At 42.9% G+C, this 19783-nt stretch overlaps 1 protein-coding gene across 1 annotated transcript in view; it reads right to left on the reverse strand.

The window, feature by feature from the left end:
* si:dkey-45d16.4 overlaps positions 1-17061 on the reverse strand; it is a 29489-nt gene extending 12428 nt beyond the window's left edge. The window contains exons 1-5 of the mRNA XM_034189079.1: positions 16962-17061; positions 10946-11068; positions 6218-6359; positions 5987-6095; positions 2436-2517 (exon numbers count right to left, since the gene is read on the reverse strand). Of these exons, the coding sequence (XP_034044970.1) occupies positions 2436-2517; positions 5987-6095; positions 6218-6359; positions 10946-11068; positions 16962-16998 (493 nt within the window). The 5' untranslated portion in view covers positions 16999-17061. The remainder of the gene's footprint in view (positions 1-2435; positions 2518-5986; positions 6096-6217; positions 6360-10945; positions 11069-16961) is intronic.
* Between the last annotated feature and the right edge of the window lie 2722 nt (positions 17062-19783).

Genomic DNA, 19783 nt, shown 5'->3' on the forward strand with positions numbered 1-19783 from the left:
TGCCGCAAAAGTGCTATGTCCAGCTCTCCTGCCATTTCTGTGGTAGTCACATGATGTCCCGGATCAACACAGTGTTCAGTTTAGAAATGATCTGGTCGATCCAGTCTGTCGATGGCCACTCGGCGCGCCGCGCGCCATCCACTGCTGTGGGCCGGCTTTAAAAAGGTTTTAACAGTTCATAATCCGCGTGACTCCAACAGAATCTTTGAAAAAAATAAAAAGGTCTGTTACTTGATGGACAGACCTCGTATTATTGTGAACACCCCCTTTTCTACTTTTTTTTATTAACAGCCCAATTTCATAGCCTTAAGAGTGTGCATATCATGAATGCTTGGTCTTGTTGGATTTGTGAGGATCTACTGGTACCTTGTTTCCCATAAAATAATAAGAAATATACTCAAAACCTGGATTAATCTTTTTAGTCACATAGCACTACTATTATTCTGAACACTACTGTAATTATCAAGATGATTGTTTACTGTTGTGAGCAAATATACATAGTTTCTCCAAAAGTGGTAGTCCTATCAACGTTCCGTTTTAGTGCCATTCATCCTTGACCTAAAATACATAAGCATATCAAACGGCAAATGTTAGTCGTGTACGCACACACACACACACACACACACACACACACACACAAAACAAATCCACTGTGCTGTCTGGAGGCTGTTAGCAGGAAGAAAGAATGAAAAGCTGGACTCATTTCTGATAAGATTTTTTTTTTCACTGCAATGAGGACTTACACAGTCAACCAACCCGGTTGCATTTGTGTGCGTGTGCGGGGGACAATGGCACGATGATTTGATGAGCTACCTGATGTTGCATTCTTGTAACACACACACACAAAATCCACTCCGCTGTAAGCCGTCTGGATGCATAAAGACCTGTTCACATGAAACAGTGACGTGATTTTTGGCTGGACTGTGGAACTACACAAAGTTTTTATTTTAATAGAAGTCTGAAGTCAGTGCACAGCATCACTGGACAACACATTAAAATTTGGACTTTAGCAGCAGTGGAACACCAAAATGTAAGTCCCTTTTCTGTTGTTTCTAAATTAATAAAATATCAAATGACAAGGATCTATTTTAGGCATTATATAAAACAAATAATGAATGTTTTTACATTCTTTCAATGGAACAAATATTTAATTTGGGGAAAGCTCGAGCATATCATTCAACTCGGCTTCGCCTCGTTGAATGGTATGCTCCAGCTTTCCCCTCATGAAATATTTGTACCACTGAACTCATAAACATTCATTATAGGTATAACATTGAAACCCTAAAGCACTACAAGTCCCTAATTTTGCTAAAAGATATACTGTATAGACACAGAGTGCATTTTTTTTTTTTTTTTTGCATATTGGGAATAATTTTAACATCAATATTGAGATTATACTGCAGTCCAAAAATCTTTTTGAGGGCCTGCTTGTGATGTCATCAGTACTGCACAATAAGAAAATTTTGTATGATTAGGACAGTGATTTCCACTGACTGTGAAAAGCCAACTTGGGGTTTTGATACTATGTGTTTTGTTCTTTGTAATTTAAGGTTAGTTGACATTTGAAGATGAGAAATCATCAGACACTCCAGAAATTTGGGATGTCAGGATTTCAAAAATTAATTCAACAAAGAATTCAAACAATGCACATACTGCATATACAGAGAGAGAGAGAGAGAGAGAGACAGCCACATTCTCTGAAAAGGGGAATGCACGTGTGTGTATATATGGGTGTGTTACTCTTAAAATGAGGTGCAGGTACAGTGTTGAAGTGTTTCTGTTGTGTCGCAGCACTGTACACCACCAAAAACCTGACCTAAACCCAATAGAAATACATTTTTAGTACTTATACAGCACAATATTCAGATACACCTTACACAGATGGGTTCCTGTGGGGTGTACATTCAGCTTGCACACATAATGAAACCGAATTGAAAACAATTAAAAAAAAAATAAAAGTAAACACCAAATAAAAAAATACAAAACTGCACCTCAGAGTTTTTGTGGCTGTTCTTCACTCACAAACTTTGATGTATTGCGCACAGATCTGTTAACTTGACAGAAAACCTGTCACCATCTGAGTAGCAAAGTGGCAGATAACAATGAGATTGGAGTAATTTATGCTGCACCCAAAACACACCCATGACTAATTTAAGTAATAAAATACAACCAAATTGTGCCCTGCAGCTTGTGTTGCGCTGAGAGTATGTGCCGCCTAAATAGCTAAAGTGATTTGGACACGCCCCAAATGCACCTGTGCTATGCGCTTTCGACTGTTCGTAGATCATCAAGACGCGGCTCATATTTCCTGCTTAGCAGAGTGGAACAAGCTTTGAGGTGACCAAATTGAAAGATGAATGTCATTTCCATGAATGTATGTTAATGTTATGTTCATTCAGTGGTAGTTTCAGAGATTAAACATCTGATTTTAATACCTAGAGCAGGAACAGCAATGTTGGGTTTTTCCTGCTCTGGTAGAGTTAGTTCATCCAAGACTCTCTTTCTCGGTTCATCATCCTGCACATGATAAGAGAAGATAAGCAATACTATAGAATGTAAGTTCTACAAATAAGGACAAAATGAACAATAATTTACACATCCAGCATGCAGTGGGTGAGAGAAAGCCAACAGGATGCCCTCTTTTCACTTGGTAATGCCAGAGATGGTTTTGTTGAAGAGGTGGGGGTGTACTGGCTGTCTGACTGCGTGGTAGTATGTGGTACTCCAGATGCACACGGTGCATCCGGAAAGTACTCACGGTGCTTCACTTTTTCCACATTTTGTTATGTTAGAGCCTTATTCCAAAACTGAGTAAATATTTTTCCCTCAAAATTCTACTCACAACGCCCCATAATGACAACATGAAAAAGTTTTTTTTTTTTAATTGTTACAAATTTATTGAAAATAAACTAAGCAATCACATTTACCTAAGTACGAGTATTCACATCCCTTGATCAATACTTTGTTGATGCACCTTTGGCAGCAATTACAGCCTCAAGTCTTCTTGAATATGATGCCACAAGCTTGGTGCACCTATCTTTGGGCAGTTTTGCTCATTCCTCTTTGCAGCACCTCTCAAGCTCCATCAGGTTGGATGGGGAGCGTCGGTGCACAGCCATTTTCAGATCTCTCCAGAGATGTTCAGTCAGATTCACGTCTGGACTCTGGCTGGGTCACTCAAGGACATTCACAGTTGTCTTGAAGCCACTCCTTTGATATCTTTGCTATGTGCTGAGAGTCATTGTCCTGATGAAAGATGAACCATTACCTCAGTCTGAGGTCAAGAGTGCAGAGTCTGGAGCAGGTTTTTATCCAGGATGTCTCTGTACATTGCTGCATTCATCTTTCCCTCAATCCTGACTAGTCTCCCAGTTCCTGCTGCTGAAACACATCCCCACAGTATGATGCTGCCACCACCATGCTTCAAACATGATGCCTGGCATTCATGCCAACGAGTTCAACCTTTGTCTCATCAGACCAAATAATTTTGTTTCTCATGGTCTAAGAGGCCTTCAGGTGTCATTTGCCAAACTCCAGGTGGGCTGCCATGTGCCTTTTACTAAGGAGTGGCTTCCGTCTGGCCACTCTACCATACAGGCCTGATTGGTGGATTGCTGAAGAGATGGTTGCCCTTCTGGAAGGTTCTCCTCTCTCCCCAGAGGAATGCTGGAGCTCTGACAGAGTGACTATTAGGTTCTTGGTCACCTCCCTGACTAACGTCCTTCTCCCCCATCACTCAGTTTAGATGGGTAGCCAGCTCTAGGAAGAATCACAGTGGATCTGAACTTCTTCCATTTATGGATGATGGAGGCCACTGTGCTCATTGGGACCTTCAAAGCAGCAGAAATGTTTTTGTACCCTTCCCCAGATTTGTGCCTCAAGATAATCCTGTCTTGGAGGTCTACAGACAATCACTTTGACTTCATGCTTGGTTTGTGCTCTGATATGCACTGTCAACTGTGAGACATTATATGTAGACAGGTGTGGCTTTACATATCATGTCCAATTAACTGAATTTGCCCCAGGTGAACTCCAGTTAAGCTGTAGAAACATCTCAAAAATGATCAGTGGAACCTGATGTACATGAGCTCAATTTTCAGCATCATGGCAAGTGTATGAATACTTATGCACATGTGATTTCTTAGTTTTTATTTTTGATAAATTTGCAAAAATCTGAAAAAACTTTTTTCACATTCTCATTATGGGGTACTGTGTGTAGAATTTTGAGGAAAAATGACTTTCATCCATTTTGGAATAAGGTTGAAACAAAATGAAATGTGGAAAAAGTGAAGAGCTGTGAATACTTTCTGGATGCACTGTAATACCGTCTCATTCCTCATTTCCCTTCACATATCTGTTAGGTAGCTATTTAGTACTTTTACATTTACATTTCAACAGACAGCTGAAATAGTTTTTCTGATGTAATACCTGTAATATCCAAACTGTCACTCTTCCAGTAAATGTAAGTAAAATGTGTATTATTAATAATATATACACCGTGACCTGTCACAGTGAGTGTGAAATGACTGGGATGAAGCTCAGCACCTCCAAATCTGAGACCATGGTCGTCTGTGAGAAATGGGTGGATTGTCCCCTCCAGGTCAGGGGAGAGTTATTGCCCAAAAGAGTATTAAAAACAACAAAAGTCCAATTACCTCCCCTTGAAGACAGACCAAATTTATTTTTATTCATGCACATCTTCACATTGTATGAAGTTTCACTGAAATCTGTAAAATGCCTTCCAAAGAGCTGCAGTTATGAGGTCAACATGTGATGCAGCAATTAAAAACAAAATTCCAGTCATCACCCCTTGCATATGTTATACATCTTTACAGATTTTGATCTAGATTTTTCAGTGTACTTGATACTCTAAAATCAATCATTTATGATTTTACTACATTCAACTGATGAATATGAAGTATATTTATGTAAAATATTACTGTAGCTGTTGTAAAACAAAAAAATAGTTACATACTGTAGATATTAGCTGCTGTTATCTGAAAGCTGACTTTAAACCACAGGCAGGATGATAAGAAAATGATGACCAGTGGTGGGCACAGTTCCTATAATCCGATAAGCGATAATTATCGAAGATATTGTTTTCATTATCGGATTATCTTTTCAGATAACTTTGAAAACCATTATCGGACTAATTATCTTCCGATAAATTTTTGTCTGATAATTTTTAGACTGTTAATGTAAACAAAGATGAACAGCTACAAACTCTTATAAAATTTAAAATCAGTTGAACACCTACCTGTTAAATGTTTCGTAGCTGATGTGTAGTTCTGCCCTGTGCAAAAAGAGGAAACCTGCTTCTAGAAGAAACCGCTCTATCCTCTGCAGGCAAAGGAGAACTGGTCACAAAAAAAAAACCACCTCATTTTTTTAACCCCATACTGATACAACAGCAATATCACCCAAGTCATCCAGAGGCATATATTTTTAACTTATGGTTCAAATTTTAGCCAAACTAATTTTGGACAAGTTATTTAAATTAACGTCATGTCTGAAGTTTTATAAAGTGAAAATATCAGATATACATTTTAGTTTTAAAGTAATGCGCTAATTTTTAATGTTTTAGTGTGGACATGCTGTGTCCAGGTGCATTATGGGTATCTCAGTACGTTCACGACATGAAAAATGCATTTGAGACACTCTGATCAGGCTCCACGGATAACAGCATTAAACTCTAGTGCCCAAAACTCTTGTGAATATATTCTCTGGGTTTATAGACGTTATTGTGTTTGCGTTTATTAAATTCCACACATCATAATGTAGCAGAGTAGCAGCATGTATGTAAATTATCTTTAAATTTAAAGATCTAAAATCCACCTGTGAAGTAGAAAAACTTATTGCACATCTTCAAATTCCTCTGCTCTGATATAAAGCATTACGAAGCAGCTAAATGACAAGTCTCCATTTAAACTGCATTTATTAAGCTCTTTTTTCCTTTTCTTTTCTTTTTTAATAACCACAGACCCACTTGGTACTTGGTACTTTCATTGGTGTCCAGGAGCCCCTTCTCAGCCTCCAGTTCCAAAACCTCATGGAGCAGATCCTCTTTCTGTGCATAAAGCCTCTCTGTTCCAAACCTGAGAATACCACAAACATGCACCCGCACATGTCAAATCACCCATTCACCACAAATCCATTGCTCCTGTTTTTGAGGGCTGCTGTGCAGTTTGCCTTGACTGATCCTGTTCACAGAACTAACCTGCGCAGGCTGGGAAAGTCTTGTTTTTTGTAGTAGTCCAGCAGCAGCATGGTCCGCTCCCTGCACCTTCTGGCGTCTACTTCAAAGTTTTCTTGTTGGAGTGTGGCTGTGATTATCTCCCCCACACGGGCCCAGATCCGTCCTGATAGGGTTAGAATGCTTTCACACAGAGAAATACAGCTGTATTGGTTTTTGTATCCTGTTACAAAAACCAAAAGAAATGCAATCCATCATCACCAAAGATGTAACATGTCATACATACAGTCCAGTGATGGATGCTGGTTATTTTATATACGGATAAGCAGCAGAAAATGAATGAATGACTGTGCAGTAGGTGAATGAATGACTCCACCCCATCCAGTTTCTTAATGTGATAACTCAAAAATAGTAAAAGATCTCATCTTGTAACTCACCAAATTAAAAGGACATATAATGAGAACGAACTGATTCAACATTGATGAACAGTTATGGCTGAACTTATGTGGCGTTTGAAATGAACTTGCCGAGGGAGTGCTTTCATTTCTTGAGCCTGTAGGTCTGGTGACCACTGAGGCTAATATTGCTTATTTAAAAATAAACTTTGATAAATATTGCTGAACAAAGAAAAACAAATATACACTCCACATGATTTCTTCATTAGTATTTCTTAATAAATTGCTTCCATTTCTAATTATTTGACTCCAAATGATCTACATCTATTGTTTTCAGTCTGGGAGGAACAGATTCTATACTATTCTGGGAACCACCACCTTATCGTGGTGGAGAGGTTTGTGTGTCCCTATGAACCTGAGAGCTGTGTTGTCTGGAGCCTTCATGTTCCTGGTAGGGTCTCCCATGGAAAATTGGTCTCACGTGAGGGCACAGACTAAGGATGGTTCACAATGGCTCCATGGAAAAACGAGGAAGAGGAAAGGTGACCCGGCCAGGAGGAAGCCCAGGGCCCCCATCTGGAGCCAGGCCTGGATGTAGGGCCTGTCAACGCATGCCTGGTAGCTGGGCTTGCCATGGAGCCCAGCTGAGCACAGCAGAAAAAGGCAATGTGGACTTTCCATCTCCACCTTGTGGGCTCACCACCTGCAGGAGGAACCGCTGGGGTCATGTGCGCTGTCCCATGGGTGGCAATGAAAGTTGAGGGCCTCAACAAACCAGATCCAGGTGGCAGAGGCTAGTTCTGGGGGTGTGGAACATCACCTTACTGGGGGGAGGGGGAAGCCAAGCTCTGGCTCCTTCCCGGAGGTGGAGCACGGGAGGTGGAGCACAAGCAGTTAGATCTGGTGGGCCTCTCCTCCACGCACAGCTTCGGCTCAGAACTCTGACTGTTGTTTGTGCGTATGCACCAAAAAGCAATTCAGAGTATTCAGCCTTCTTTGAGTCGCTGACTGGAGTCCGGGATGAGGCTCTGGTGGGGGAATCCATTGTTCTGCTGGGGAACTTCAACACACAAAGCCCCGGAGGTTGATGAGATCCGTCCAGAAATGCTGCAGCCTCTGGGTGTGGAGGGACAGTCTTGGATGAGACATCTCTTCAACATTGTATGGAGGTCTGGGACAGTGCCTAAGGAGTGGCAAACTGGGGTGGTGGTCCCCAAATTGTAAAAAGTTGACCAGAGAGTGTGTGCCAATTTCAGGGGCATCACACTGCTCAGCCTCTTTGGTCAAGTCTACTCCAGGGTGCTGGAAGGAGGGTTCAGCCGATAGTCGAACCTCAGATTGAAGAAGAATAATCCGGGTTCCATCCTGGCCGTGGAACAACCAACCAGCTCTTCACTCTGACAAGGATCCTGCAGGAGGCCTGGGAATATGCCCATCCAGTCTACATGTGTTTTGTGGACTGGAGAAGGTGTATGATCGAGTACCCCAGGAGATACTGTGGGAGGTGCTGCAGGAGTATGGAGGGAGAGGGTCCCTTCTCAGGGCCATCCAATCTCTGTACTCACAAAGCAAGAGCTGTGTTTGGGTGCTCGGCAGTAGGTCGGACTCATTTCCGGTGGGGGTTGGCCTCCGCCAGGGCTGCGCCATGTCACCAATCTTGTTTGTGATATTCATGGACAGGATATCAAGGCATAGTCGAGGGGAGGAGGGTCTTTAGTTTGGTGGGTTCAGGGTCTCATCACTGCTTTTTGCAGATGATGTAGTTCATCGGCCTATGACCTCCGGCACTCACTGGGTCGGTTTGCAGCTGAGTGTGAAGTGGCTGGGATGAGAATCAGCACCTCTAAATCTGAGGCCATGGTTCTCCCATTACACTCATTCTGACACCTCCTGCTTAAAACCCAAAAAGTCAGAATGAATGAGATCTTGTCTCAAGTGAAGGAGTTCAAGTACATAGGGGTCTTGTTCACAAGTGAGGAGGAAATGGAGCATGAGACTGGCCGGAGAATCGGCACAGTAGGGATGGTAATGCATACCGAACTGTTGTAAAGAAAATGGAGCTGAGCCAAAAGGCAAATCTCTCGTTCTACTGGTCAGTCTTCATTCTTACTCTCACCTATGGTCATGAGGGTTGGGTCATGACCAAAAGAACTAGATTGCGGGTACAAGCGGCCGAAATGGGTTTCCTCAGGAGGGTGGCTGGTGTCTCCCTTAGCGATATAGGGTGAGAAGCTCAGTTATTTGTGAGGAGCTCCAAGTAGAGCTGCTGTTCCTTCATGTTGAGAGGAGCCAGCTGAAATGGTAAGGGTTAGGGTTATGCATAGGGTTAGGCATCCTTACCAGATGCCTGCCTCCCTAGGGAGGTGTTCCAGGCACGTCCAGTTGGGAGGAGACACCGGGGAAGACCCTGGACTAGGTGGAGAGATTATATCTCCACATTGGCCTGGGAACACCTTGGTATCCCCCAGACAAAGGTGGTTAATGTGGCCCAGGAAAGGGAATTGTGGGTCCCCTGCTGGAGCTGTTGCCCCTGTGACCCAATCCCAGATAAGCAGTTGAAGATGTATGTATGTATATCAGGCTTGATGCTTCTCTATATACTAAGAGACAACTCTGAGTGAGTGAGTGAGTGAGTGAGTGGGTCCCTCTCTTGTCTAAATGACAACTTGGAATTGGCACACATAGTTTGACATACAGGGAGTGACATAGGGCATTGAGCACTTTAGTAGTAGTAGTGGTGGTGGTGGTGGTGGTAGTAGTAGTAGCAATAATCAAATCAAATCCATTTTATTTATATAGCACCAAATCACAACAAACAGTTGCCCCAAGGTGCTTTATATTGTAAGGCAAGGCCATACAGTAATTACGGAAAAACCCCAACGGTCAAAACGACCCCCTGTGAGCAAGCACTTGGCGACAGTGGGAAGGAAAAACTCCCTTTTAACAGGAAGAAACCTCCAGCAGAACCAGGCTCAGGGAGGGGCAGTCTTCTGCTGGGACTGGTTGGGGCTGAGGGAGAGAACCAGGGAAAAGACATGCTGTGGAGGGGAACAGAGATCAATCACTAATGATTAAATGCAGAGTGGTGCATACAGAGCAAAAACAGAAAGAAACACTCAGTGCATCATGGGAACCCCCCAGCAGTCTAAGTCTATAGCAGCATAACTAAGGGATGGTTCAGGGTCACCTGATCCAGCCCTAACTATAAGCTTTAGCAAAAAGGAAAGTTTTAAGCCTAATCTTAAAATTAGAGAGGGTGTCTGTCTCCCTAATCTGAATTGGGAGCTGGTTCCACAGGAGAGGAGCCTGAAAGCTGAAGGCTCTGCCTCCCATTCTACTCTTACAAACCTTAGGAACTACACGTAAGCTGCAGTCTGAGAGCGAAGTGCTCTATTGGGGTGATATGGTACTATGAGGTCCCTAAGATAAGATGGGACCTGATTATTCAAAACCTTATAAGTAAGAAGAAGAATTTTAAATTCTATTCTAGAATTAACAGGAAGCCAATGAAGAGAGGCCAATATGGGTGAGATATGCTCTCTCCTTCTAGTCCCTGTCAGTACTCTAGCTGCAGCATTTTGAATTAACTGAAGGCTTTTCAGGGAACTTTTAGGACAACCTGATAATAATGAATTACAATAGTCCAGCCTAGAGGAAATAAATGCATGAATTAGTTTTTCAGCATCACTCTGAGACAAGACCTTTCTAATTTTAGAGATATTGGGCAAATGCAAAAAAAGCAGTCCTACATATTTGTTTAATATGCGCATTGAATGACATATCCTGATCAAAAATGACTCCAAGATTTCTCACAGTATTACTAGAGGTCAGGGTAATGCCATCCAGAGTAAGGATCTGGTTAGACACCATGTTTCTAAGATTTGTGGGGCCAAGTACAATAACTTCAGTTTTATCTGAGTTTAAAAGCAGGAAATTAGAGGTCATCCAAGTCTTTTTGTCTGTAAGACAATCCTGCAGTTTAGCTAATTGGTGTGTGTCCTCTGGTTTCATGGATAGATAAAGCTGGGTATCATCTGCGTAACAAGTAACAATAGTAGTAGTAGTAATAGCAGCTGTCTCTTCTTGAGGCAGCTATAGTGACACCCTAACAGTTCTCTGGATTCTGGGATAGGTGGGAGGTGATAGCTTTGTTGGTGAAGATGAAATTTTCATTTCAGTCTCTGAATCAAACCCACCCTGGGTGAGTAATCAGCTAGTGTATCACTATTTCAACTATTTTTCAAAAGAAGTATTTTTAAAAGGAAGTCAACCACACTCCAGCTTGTACAGGAAATGCAGCAGTTTCTTGATTTTTGGACAGCTCATATAATTCTAAGAAAAATGTGTTGGAGCCTACCTGGCTCTTTAGAGGCAAAGGGGTTCTGGGCGATAACCTCCCGCAGAAGAATGATGTCATGCCTTGCTGAAAAACGCACCTGACGTTTTCGTGGCGTTGTGGAAGGACCAGCAAGGGAGTATCCTAGGATTGTAAATATATACATTTTTATAAAAAGATCACATACCTATTCTGAAGCACATCAAGGTCAATTGAAAATTTAATAATTCCAACAAAAAGTGTTCTTAAAAGAGATAAATATAATTTGTCATCAATACTGGATAGTACAACCCCAATTCCAATGAAGTTGGGACGTTGTGTAAAATGTAAATAAAAACAGAGTACAATTTGCAAATCCTCTTCAACCTATATTCAATTCAACACACCACAAAGACAAGATATTTGATGTTCAAACTGATAAACTTTATTGTGTTTATGCAAATATTTGCTCATTTTGAAATGGATGCCTGCAACATGTTTCAAAAAAGCTGGGACAGTGGTATGTTTACCACAGTGTTACATCACCTTAGGGGGGCGGGGTCGTCTTTCCACACTGGAAACATGACGAACAATGAACATAAATAGGTTTATATGAAATTTGGTGGAAAGAAAGAACTTGGGTCAAGACAGAGTTGATTACATTTTGGTGCTGATCTTGTTATGTGTCGACGCGGGTTGAGGAGCGGACCTGCGTCAGACGGAACCCAGCGCTACAAATAACCAGAAAAGCGGTTCCAAAAACAATATATTTAATTCATCCACTAGTGCATAAAAAGTGTAAAAAAACAGAAATAGCGTCCTTCTGGTGGAGTGAAGGCTGGCACGCTCTCCAGCGCCCAAAAGGATCGAAGCCCGGCGCTCCTAGACCCACCACCACCGCCAAACACCCCCCAGGTGGACACGACAAACCGACTCTCTGCGAAGCATAGAAGAGGTGAGGTAAGTTAGCAGTTACAACTAATATCCTTCAAAAGACACACACTATCAGCAACACATACAGGTCTGTATTTTAAGCTTTATGCAAATAAGCAGCTTCTCACAACAGGTGGAGGACCACTTGTCCGCATGCCACAGCAGTGAGAAGCGAGCTGCACAATCATCACAATTCAAGTTTACTGCGTAACAAAATACCAAGTTACTATCAACAATTAGTCAAACACTTAATCACCTTTGATGTGTGCTGACAGCATGTGTCCCTCACCCTTCCTTGCTTCACGGGCTCGATGTGTCAAACCCAGGCGCGGTCCTCAGCGTCTCACAAACAAACATCACAAGGTCGAGTTCCCGGCAGTTCTGCTTGAATCACACATGACTTAAATGCAGAACGCCATCCAATTATCTGCTTCAGCTGAAAGTCTTTAAGGTTGCATGTGAGCACCATTCACAGGTGCTGCACATGATGTTGATGAGGGTGAAGGATTCCTTCTCCACAGACAAATCAGTTCTCATGCCACCTGGAGAGCAAAGAAAAGAAAAGAACACCAAAATATCCAGCCACACCCCCCAACACACAACAGTACCCCCCCTTTAACGGGAAGCCTCCCGGCGACCGAACAAACCAGGCCCAAGAACAGCACCTCCCTCCGGGGTCCTCGTCAGGAAGCAGACAGCACCACGCTCCCAAGGTCCACCACAGACAGCAGTACAGGGCACCGCAGCTGGAAGGCCGGCTGGCATCAAAAAAAAACCCCAAAACAGTCCCTAGTATAATCCAACACACAAGAAAAAACACAAAACCCACCCAAAACCTCCCCAGGGGACCGTCCAATCCAACCCCGGGAAGAAAAGAAAAACACCCAAACGCAAAAACCCAACACAGCCCCACAAACACAATACAAACATAAATGCATAAAAGAAAAATAACAAACAACCCCCCCAGAACGACCTGCAGAGCCCAACCCCCCCCCCCCCCCCCCAGAAGGCCTTTAGCGCCAGTTCCAGGAGGAACAGCCAGAACCAGAATCCCACAAAGGTCCCCAGGTATACATGGAGCAAACGGCGCCCCCCAGAGGACCGTACCATCAACCCCAGGAGGTACCAACCCCGGAACCCCAGACCCGGCCACACTTGGCTAGTTGGCCCCAAGCCAATTCCCCCCCAGAGGACCGTCCCATCAACCCTGGAGGTGGAACCCGGAAGGAAACAGAACAAAATCAAAACTCAACCCCCGGAGGACTACCAAAAACAACCCTGGGGGGATATAAAACAACCGTAAACCCTGTTACCCTCCCCGGCACCCCGAAAGACCCCAGGTCCCTCCCAGAGCCCCTCGGCGGCTCAATCTTGGCGAACGGCTCAAAACATTAAGCCGGGGAAGGGAACAGGAAAAACTAACCCAGCCCCAACCCCAAGGCGCAGCGGAGAACCGGAAAGACGTCCGGTGCCCCAACTCGACCATACCCCAGCCTCTCGGGAGGGGTGGAACTACCGAAATGGCGAACTGCAACAGCTCGGCCCACCCCTCCGACTGAGGTATGTCTCCGCTGCACCACACCCCGGCAACACCAATGACGAACGATACAAAGGCTCACCGAGGCTGGAGTGGAACCGGGCCCTAACCAAACCAAGAAAAACGCCCGACACCCCCCCCCCAGGTGCAGAGGTCTTCTGAGAATGCTCAGCGTGACCAACCTGCACCACCCCACAACCCACAAAACAAACGGTCTTGGGGCAAGTGAGGTTGGGGTTAGGGATGTAGGGAAATAAAAAACAACAAAATAAAACGACCCAACAACCCAAACAGAAAATACCTAAAAACACAGAAAAATTAACAATTAAGTGAGCCCGGACGGGCTTCTAACCGCCTAACATGCACTCCACCAGACACGCCTCTGACTCCCCAAACAACTTATAACCCCATATTTAAAGAAAACAAAACATTAACCCGTACTAGATTTATTTATTTATTTTCTTATTTTCTTATGTGTGTTATTTTGCCTGTCCCAGAACACCTGGAGATACGTCACCATTATTTTTCTTGACGTTTCTATGTCGGGGCAATACAGTAATCTCTGCTCGTCCGAGCTGCATGGGCTCGTCAACAGGAGCAGCCAGTGGTCCCGTCAGAGGAGCCTCAGTGGGGCGAAGAAGAGGCGGCCCAGATCTGTGTCGGGGAAAGCCCCGAGACAAAAAAACCCGCTCTGATGGGCGTCCTCTCTCGCGTCCATGCTCCTTCATCCGAACATCTAGACGAATCACCAACGATATTAGCTCATCTAAATCGTTTGGCTCATCACGGACTGCCGGCTCGTCTTTTAATGACTCATTTAACCCATCTACAAACATTCCTCGTAAAGCTGCGGCGTTCCAACCTGACTGAGCAGAAACCAGAGAACACTGCATCAAAAACGAAGCACAGGCTTCAACGTCTCCCGCATAAGGCTCCGGACGACAAACAATCAGTTCGGACGCCGAATCACTGGGAGACGGAGTTATCTGCACCAGTATCGATGGTGCCGCAGCTGGAGCAGCAGGAAGCAGAACGGCTTGCGCTGCAAGCTCCGTAACACGGGCGTCTGTTTGTTTAATTTAGTTTGCGAGAAGCTGTAATTGCTCCCATATTTTCTCCAAGTGTTCTAGAATTTTTTCGGCAAAAGGAACCGCCTCTGCCGCTGGGTCCATTATGGAATGACCGGGAACTACTGTTATGTGTCGACGTGGGTTGAGGAGCGGACCTGCGTCAGACGGAACCCAGCGCTACAAATAACCAGAAAAGCGGTTCCAAAAACAATATATTTAATTCACCCACTAGTGCATAAAAAGTGTAAAAAAACAGAAATAGCGTCCTTCTGGTGGAGTGAAGGCTGGCACGCTCTCCAGCGCCCAAAAGGATCGAAGCCCGGCGCTCCTGGACCCACCACCACCGCCAAACACCCCCCAGGTGGACACGACAAACCGACTCTCTGCGAAGCATAGAAGAGGTGAGGTAAGTTAGCAGTTACAACTAATATCCTTCAAAAGACACACACTATCAGCAACACATACAGGTCTGTATTTTAAGCTTTATGCAAATAAGCAGCTTCTCACAACAGGTGGAGGACCACTTGTCCGCATGCCACAGCAGTGAGAAGCGAGCTGCACAATCCTCATCACAATTCAAGTTTACTGCGTAACAAAATACCAAGTTACTATCAACAATTAGTCAAACACTTAATCACCTTTGATGTGTGCTGACAGCGTGTGTCCCTCACCCTTCCTTGCTTCACGGGCTCGATGTGTCAAACCCAGGCGCGGTCCTCAGCGTCTCACAAACGAACATCACAAGGTCGAGTTCCCGGCAGTTCTGCTTGAATCACACATGACTTAAATGCAGAACGCCATCCAATTATCTGCTTCAGCTGAAAGTCTTTAAGGTTGCATGTGAGCACCAGTCACAGGTGCTGCACATGATGTTGATGAGGGTGAAGGATTCTTCAGCCAGCACCTTCTCCACAGACAAATCAGTTCTCATGCCACCTGGAGAGCAAAGAAAAGAAAAGAACACCAAAATATCCAGCCACACCCCCCAACACACAACAGATCTGGATAACAGAGTGGAGCTTATCTTTGATTTTTGTTTTGTTATTTTTGTTTTGATTTTGATTCCTTTTGTCCTGATCCTACCTTTGATCCCCCTTACTTGATTCTGTTGATACTTTCATAAAAGTTGCTAATTCGTTCAGCAATTTGGATAAAAGATCAGTTCAAAATCTGCTTCTTGATCCTAGTTTCATGATTAAAACAAGACAGACAGACAAATGTAAATTTAAAAAGAATCCTTGGTGAGTGTCAAAGAACAGTTATCAAGATCAAAGAACAGGATTAATGTTTAATAATTAGTATTTTAGCTTTGATCCTGATCGTTCCATCTTTGATATTGACCTAAGTATCAATGTTCTAAGAACTGAATCAAAGGTTGGTGATCAGGATCACAGGTCATGATAATTGTTCATTAATGAGTATCTTAAGTGGTGATTAAAACAAGTGATCAGGAACAAACATTGATGAACAGAATATAAGGTTGCAATTAGGATCACATGTCAACAATCAAGATTAAAAGGCAGTCTTAAAGGTCATTAATCAGTATCTTAGGTCAATATCAAAGATGAGTGATCAGGATCAAAGCTCAGTGAACAGAATCAGAGGTTGTGATCATAATTACACATCAATAATCAGGATCAAGGATCGGGAACAATGTTCATTTATCAGTATGTCAGGTTGGGATCCAAAAAAATTTTGGGGACAAAAGCTCAGTGAACAGATTCAGAGGTTGTCATTGGGATTACATGTCAGCAATCAGGATCAAAAGGCAGACTCAAAGGTCATTACTTGGCATCTTAGGTCCAGATCAAAGACAAGTGATCAAGATCAAAGCTCAGTGAACAGATTCAGAGGTTGTGATCAAGATTACATGCCAACAATCAAGGATCAAGGATCAGAAACAATATTCATTCTTCAGTATCTCAGGTCGGGATCAATATTAATGTTTCAGGACCAAAGCTCAGTGAACAGATTCAGAGGTTGTGATCAAGATTAGATTTTAGCAATCTGGATCAAAGGTCAGGATCAATGTGCATTCATAAGCATCTCATGTCGGGATATAAAAACAACCTATAAGGATCAAAGGTCTGTGCAGATTCAAAGGTTTGCCATCAGGATCAAAATGTCAACTATGAGAACTGAAGAAAGTCCAACATCATTTCTGCTGTCTGTGGGTTTGAGCCAGTCATGATGAGGCCGTTGGGGTGCGTGCAGTGGGTAACCCTGTGTTTTGGTGCAGAGATGACAGCAGCCTGCCAGCTGCAGCTCAGCTGTTTAACTGCAGCTCTTTCCACAGCACGCGTGAACTCCACCTCTGGGTGATTTTTACACTGAGAAAAGAGCCGTAAATTGCCTTTAAAGAACTGTTAGCCGTGCACACGCTGCAGCGCCGAACCGTGCGTGAGGAGAGGAGAGTTTGCGCGCGCGCATCAACAGGAGGAGCTGCACAAAAAGCTCTTGAGATGTGCGTCGAAGTTGGTTAAAGGCGCGTTGTGTGCACGCGGATGACGTGTCTCACCGTTGTTGATCGGTACTTCCACCACTACCCGCTCCATGTCCGCTTTTAGTGCATCCGGGAACCGCCTGACGCGCACGCTACACGTCCACGCACCCGTACCGGTTCCCGCACACTGACGTGTGGCTCAAAAGTTGGCAGGTCGGAGGAGCTGCGCCGCTCGCCGCCGGCCACAAGGGGGCGCCGCGAACCAACTGATCGCCGACGCAGCAGAGGCGCTCAGAGAAGTTTTTCAATTTCATGACTCGGAGAGCTTTGCCATGGCTCACTGATCCGTTTGATAAGATTTTGCTCCCACAGGGCAAAACCTGAGAAGAGTTATGGATTTAATTGGCAGTCTGTAGCGGTTCTGTTGAAGCAGCTCATGGTTCTGGTTACAGGGAACTTTGGTGGTGTGTTTTTAGGGCGTGGGCCACATTCTGAGCACCACCAGAGAGCCCAAATAAACCAGGAGCTGAAGAACAAAGCTAAAGTTAAGCAAGCTAAAGGCAGGGTTATTGTTCCTGCATTTGAAGGGGCAAAAAGTAAAAATGGCCAAGAAAGCTGTTTAATCCTCTGGGGTCTGAGGGCATTTTTCTCGTCTGGCATAAATGTTTTATTATTGCTGTTAACAGCTCTCCCTGCATCCCACAATCAAGTTTTATGTCTGTTTTTTTTTTTTTTCAGGACAACCTGTGCTTTCATAATATATATGCTTTTGTTGTGTTTTATAAGTGTAATAAAGGTTTACAATCAGAAATAAGAAAGGAAAAAATAAAGTGGAAATAATTATAAATAAATACACAGCAAACTATAATAAACAACTGTTTTGACACTTTATAAAGGTAATTTGAGGTCTTGTGTGAAAGACTGTACAACAAAAAGGTTCAAACAATAAACAAATGCACATTTTGAACAATATATACAAAATGGTCTATGCGTTTTATTTGTCTCATCTCAAAGCAATTTCTGTCTGCTATTACACAAAGGTTACATCACAAACTTCTACTTCTACTGTGTTTTGGAGTGTTCTGTGCTGGCAACAAACACAAACAGCAGCATTCATTCACAATTTAGCTCCTTTTTGTGGTTTTGAGCCTGACCCAGAAAAAGTAGGGTGTGGTTCTACAGCTTTTGCATTCTGATAAACCAACATTTCTCGAGAATGTGTGATGTTTTGACTCACTGGGTGCAATGTTGAGAAATGTCCGTACAGTTGTTGCAAGTAATCTAGAAGTTCAGCCTTTCCACTAAGAGGCTTCTTTCAGTCATTTGAGATGATATCTATCTCTCAAACATTAGTAAATGTTGTTTGCAATCCCAGGAGAGCAGCATCTCCATAGATCTCTGCAGGTCTCCCCCCCACCAGCTGTTTCACCACCTCATAGCTGACTGGTGGATCAGAGTATATGTTTGAAAAGGTTATATTGCAATAAATGTCATTATTTAACCTTAATTTCAAACCACTTGTTTTGTTAATTTTCCAGTTCTTTTGGTTTTATTCAGGAATCTCTCTGTTTCCAAGCATATATTGTATGTATACAGGACAAACCATCTGAGATATCACCCAGAGGTTTTCTGAAGAGCAGGTTTGAAACTCAAATATTGCACCTTTGGGTGTCATCATGTTGGCAGTGATTACTGTGCCTATGTCCTGGCTTAAATTGGTAGAGGTGGAGCGTGGGAAAGACCCTGCATGTCCTTGGTGGGATGAATGAAGCCCGAACACACCTCAAACTCAAGAGTTGCCAAACAAGCTCAAACTAACAGGCTAACCTTGGTTTTGGTGTTTTATTAAAGCGTGTTTTTGCAGACAGGGTGGTGGGTTTCATGACGGCTGGCTTTGGTGCACAAATTAAAAATTCTGACTAGGTTACTGTCTGAATAACTGTTGAGTGATAGTGGAGCTAACATCACCAAGCTACTAGTACCTGTTCAAAGTACTATTGGGGCTAACATACAAGTTAAATAACATGAAAATTGTAATAAACAGAAATGCTGCTGCACAAACTACTTAGATGGTCCTTTCAGGCAATTAAGTACACAACAAGCCATATTTTTCCAACTATTTGGGAAAAAAAAGCTCAGAAGTAATAGCCACAGTTGGTCCACATTTAAAATAATTGTAACCAGGTCAGGGCAATTCCATAGAAAATGTTACCTCAGGGGCGATTTTCCTTTTTAAGAATTGACAATTAATGTCTACGTACTAGAACTACTGTCTGTAGGTCTAGAGATCATGCTTCAATGATTTTATATTGTTGTTCAAGAGGATGTTTATCTGACAGTTGGGAAGATTACTATTAATTCTATAAATGTGAAAGTTAGTCTGTTAACAGTGCATTTATTTCACTACTCATACTTCATAAATGCTTTATGCAGAAGGCATTTGAATGACTGGATCGACTTAACATGAGATGATAAGCTGGGACATATTTGGAATATAAGCAAACATTTAATGAGTGAATGTTGGGTTAAGCTAAAACCACTGTTGCGTCAGTTACATTATATGTTGCATCACACACACATTACACTATGTTTTATGAATTAATAAAAATTTTGCAATGACCAGGTCTTTGATTGCATTACTATTATAAAATATCACAGGCTGTCTTAATATTTCTATAAATACGAAAAGGCTAGGTATTTTACTTTCAGAGATATATGACTTGTAAAACAGCATGTGAAGTTTCATGTCCATTTTGCGTTACATCATTTACAACCATTCAATTGCATATATTGTGATTCTCAATTTACATTTACACAAATTCTCAAGTTCTAGTTGTGGTATCCCCTGTACTCTATAATCATACAGAAATTTTAAAAATCCCTCAAATAAATTCTGA

The sequence above is a fragment of the Thalassophryne amazonica genome, chromosome 15, assembly GCF_902500255.1.
Source record: "Thalassophryne amazonica chromosome 15, fThaAma1.1, whole genome shotgun sequence".
In the NCBI taxonomy this organism is placed as follows: domain Eukaryota; kingdom Metazoa; phylum Chordata; class Actinopteri; order Batrachoidiformes; family Batrachoididae; genus Thalassophryne; species Thalassophryne amazonica.